This window comes from Arachis ipaensis, chromosome B02, assembly GCF_000816755.2.
Source record: "Arachis ipaensis cultivar K30076 chromosome B02, Araip1.1, whole genome shotgun sequence".
In the NCBI taxonomy this organism is placed as follows: Eukaryota; Viridiplantae; Streptophyta; class Magnoliopsida; order Fabales; family Fabaceae; genus Arachis; species Arachis ipaensis.
The window spans coordinates 8,898,186-8,901,278 of NC_029786.2; the positions used below are offsets into that span (position 1 = coordinate 8,898,186).

General features: G+C 30.5%; 1 protein-coding gene across 1 annotated transcript; it reads left to right on the forward strand.

Moving 5' to 3' along the window:
* LOC107626772 (uncharacterized mitochondrial protein AtMg00810-like) lies at positions 280-837 on the forward strand. The gene has a single exon (XM_016329673.1). The coding sequence runs from the start codon at positions 280-282 to the stop codon at positions 835-837; it is 558 nt and encodes a 185-aa protein (XP_016185159.1).

Genomic DNA, 3,093 nt, shown 5'->3' on the forward strand with positions numbered 1-3,093 from the left:
TCTTCATCAACTGGATGTCAACACAGCGTTCTTACATGGATACTTACTCGAATAAGTTTACATGCGAGCACCATCGGGTCTTGATGCTCCAAAAGGAAAAGTGTGCAAGTTAGAACGATCCTTACATGGGCTAAAACAAGCAAGTAGAATGTGGAATTTGAAGTTGAGTGGAGTGATACAAAGTCAAAACATGATTATTCTCTTTTTACTAAAGCCATCGAGAATGGATTTACAGCAATTCTGGTTTATGTAGACGACTTCATCCTTTCTGAGAATGACATGGAAGAAATCAGCAATGTAAAAAGGGTCTTGGATGAAAAGTTTAAAATCAAGGATATCGGTAGATTGAAGTACTTTTTAAGACTAGAATTTGCTCATAATTCAAAAGGGTTGGTAATTTGCCAACGCAAGTACACATTAGACCTTTTAGAAGAATTTGGTATGTTGGGGGCCAAGCCAGCAAGCACTCCTATGCAATATTCAGTTGTCCTCTCCAAGAATTTAGGGACGAAGCTGAGTGATTCACTACGGTACAGGAAGCTAGTTGGTAGGTTGTTATATCTCACCAACACTCGACCAGATATTTCGTATGCTGTAGGATATTTGAGCCAATGTCTCAACTGTCCCACTGATCAACATTTTCAAGCAGGTCTCCATGTGCTTCGGTATCTCAAGGGTAATTCGAGTTCAGGGTTGTTTTTTGCCAAAGACAATAACTTGAAACTCACAGGGTTTGTTGATTCGGACTGGACAATTTGCCCAGATATTAGAAGATCTGTAACTGATTATTATTATTTTTTGGGTGGAACTCTTGTATGTTGGCACAGCAGGAAGTAAACTAGTGTCTCATGTTCTCCATCAGAAGTAGAATACAAGACAATGAGCCAGGCAACTAGAGAAGGACAATGACTGCTATATCTTCTCAAAGAACTCCAGGCTGAGCATAAGACACTTTTTAGTCTCTTTTACGACAATCAATCTGCTCTTCACATAGCTGCGAATCCTGTCTTCCATAAAAGGCAAAGTATTTGGAAGTAGACTATCATTTGATCAGGACAAGACTCAAAAAAGAATGATAAAATTACTGCCCGTCAAGACAACTGAACAAACGACAGACATTCTTATCAAAATTTTATCTCCAATTTCCTTCAACTCATGTAGTAGCAAGCTGGAATTATTGAATCTCTATACTCCCAGCTTGAAGACGGATATCACGTGACTATCATGCTTAATTAAAAAATGATTAATGATAATGTAACCTAATTAGTTATAGCTTGTACATGATACTGTATTTTCAATGATTCAGTTCCACCGTTCACCTTTACGTTCCTTGTTTTTTTCTCTTTTTCTTGCTAACCTCTCCAGTCTCCATTCTTTTTTATTTATTGTTGTTATGCTCCCAATACCTCTGCCCTTTATTACATACAAAAAGATTTATGTTTTTATTTTTTTTGAGAATAACATTTGGAACATAAGTTATCACCACTCATCACTATTTATGTTTTTAATTATTTTTTTTATAAACTGTTATGACTTATAGTAGTAGTTTTTACTTTATCAATCTCTCTTACAATTTGTAATAATTTTTGTGTGTGACTAACTTATAACGATTTAGTCTTTACATAATGTTATACGTAAATCCTATTTTATTTAAAGAAAATTATATGGTACAGATCTAAATCTGTATAAATTTAAAGATTTGTTTACTTAAACCACATTTTCTAAAGCCACACTTTTCACTTAAAACCGTAGCTCTTCACAAAGAAAAACGTCACCTAATGGAAAAAAGTAAATTAGAAAATTTAAGAGAAGAAATAATTAAGTTATCAAAATTAATAGATCAAAAATTAATGATTTTAACTAATGTTAACTGTAATGACACCGAATTCTTAAAATCAATACAAAATGATTTTTCTCAAAATCTTTATTTTACTATAAGTTTTATTGAAGGACTTCAAAAACCTGAAAAAACTTATTTTTCACACGGAATTTCTAAGAAATGTTACCATGGAAATGATTTCCCACATCTTTATCATACTTTTAACCCACAATTAAATTCTATAGTAGATATGCTTGAAGAAATATTAGTATCTATAAAATTTCAAAGAAATAAGGAAAAAGAAAATCCAAAAGAAGAAAAATTTCAAAATATAATCAACACATCCTAGATTATTCAAGTGACGAAGAACCAGCAATTCCAATACAAGTAAAAAATGAAGCTGGATCATCTAGGGATAATCAATCTCAATTTAAATGGGAAACAGGTTTTGATGATTATGCTTTTAAAAAAGGATTTATAAATAAAGACTCAAAATATACAAAAATATCATCAAAATACGTTCCTAAAATCCAGGAAATGGAAGAAGAAAGAATGCTCGATTTAGATTGTAAAAAGAATGAAAAATAAATTTTCGAGAAAATAATTTTTTAAAGCTATATCATCCATTCATTCAAGAATTAATATATATAGTTTTAAAAGCACCACACGATTCTTCAATAAATCAAAAATCAAAACGTATAAAAATACCAACTACCACTATAGAAATGAAATCAGAATTATAAATACTAGTAATAATAAAAATTTTCAACATCTTCAAATCTATACACATTATAAACATAAAAGAGTTAAAAATTGGTATCAGAGCCAAGTTAACGATTAAGAGTAACACTTTCTCTTTAAGCAACACTTTTAGTGATACGCTTTTAAACCAAATAAAAACAAAAATCTGTAAATCTGTACCAAAATGCATCTGTACACTAGATGGATCCTTTATTTAATCATATTATTTATCCTTAAAATTATATTAAATCTTTTAATTTTAATAGATATAAATCGACTTAATAAAAAACTCATCTTTAAATACTTTTAAAAATACGAACACATTTTTTTTTATCAAAGCAAGCTTTTTAATTCAAATTGATTACGACATACGGAAAAGATATTCCAATATATTCCCATGTAAAGTCACTCTCGAGTCTAGAATGTGGAAGAGTGCCGTAGCCAAATTCCTTACATATTTTGTCTGCAATATTTGTGAACCTTAACAATCTAAGAAGAAAAAAAAATAGAAATAAACAAAAATCTATCATTTT

Excerpts from the sequence above, each read along its gene's own strand:
- LOC107626772 (XM_016329673.1), top strand. The coding sequence starts at position 280 with ATGGAAGAAATCAGCAATGTAAAAAGGGTCTTGGATGAAAAGTTTAAA.